The sequence below is a fragment of the Merops nubicus genome, unplaced genomic scaffold (assembly GCF_000691845.1).
Source record: "Merops nubicus isolate BGI_N331 unplaced genomic scaffold, ASM69184v1 scaffold36335, whole genome shotgun sequence".
NCBI lineage: Eukaryota > Metazoa > Chordata > Aves > Coraciiformes > Meropidae > Merops > Merops nubicus.
Window position 1 is genome coordinate 2,189 of NW_008608232.1, and position 307 is coordinate 2,495.

Here is a 307-nt window from a genome sequence, read left to right on the forward strand (position 1 = left end):
GGGCGTTACCTGGTTCATCTCCCGGATGGACATCACGCTGTCCAGGGCCTTCTGCAGCCGCTCGTAGTTCTTCTTCTACACGTGGCAGAGAAGAGGGGCAGTTGTCAAGGGGCTCTCAGGGCTTCCCTGGCCCTGTTGCCCCCACCCTGGCACTTACCTTGGGGTTGAAGGCAAGTGTTTTGGGGTCGTTGGGATCCACCACGGAAGGATAAGGCTCAAAGATGATGCTCTTGCGAGGGGACTCCAGGGCAGCGCGACACATGGCCACCAGCAGGTCCACCACCTTGGGGACAGGGTGCAGGGTGAA

The 307-nt window shown here is 60.3% G+C and overlaps 1 protein-coding gene across 1 annotated transcript in view; it reads right to left on the reverse strand.

Annotated features, from left to right (window-relative positions):
- LOC103772863 (poly [ADP-ribose] polymerase 6-like) overlaps window positions 1-279 on the reverse strand; it is a gene marked incomplete at its 3' end in the record, with an annotated part of 2,436 nt that extends 2,157 nt beyond the window's left edge. The window contains exons 1-2 of the mRNA XM_008940207.1: window positions 158-279; window positions 10-75 (exon numbers count right to left, since the gene is read on the reverse strand). Coding sequence (XP_008938455.1) covers window positions 10-75; window positions 158-262 — 171 coding nt within the window. The remainder of the gene's footprint in view (window positions 1-9; window positions 76-157) is intronic.
- Between the last annotated feature and the right edge of the window lie 28 nt (window positions 280-307).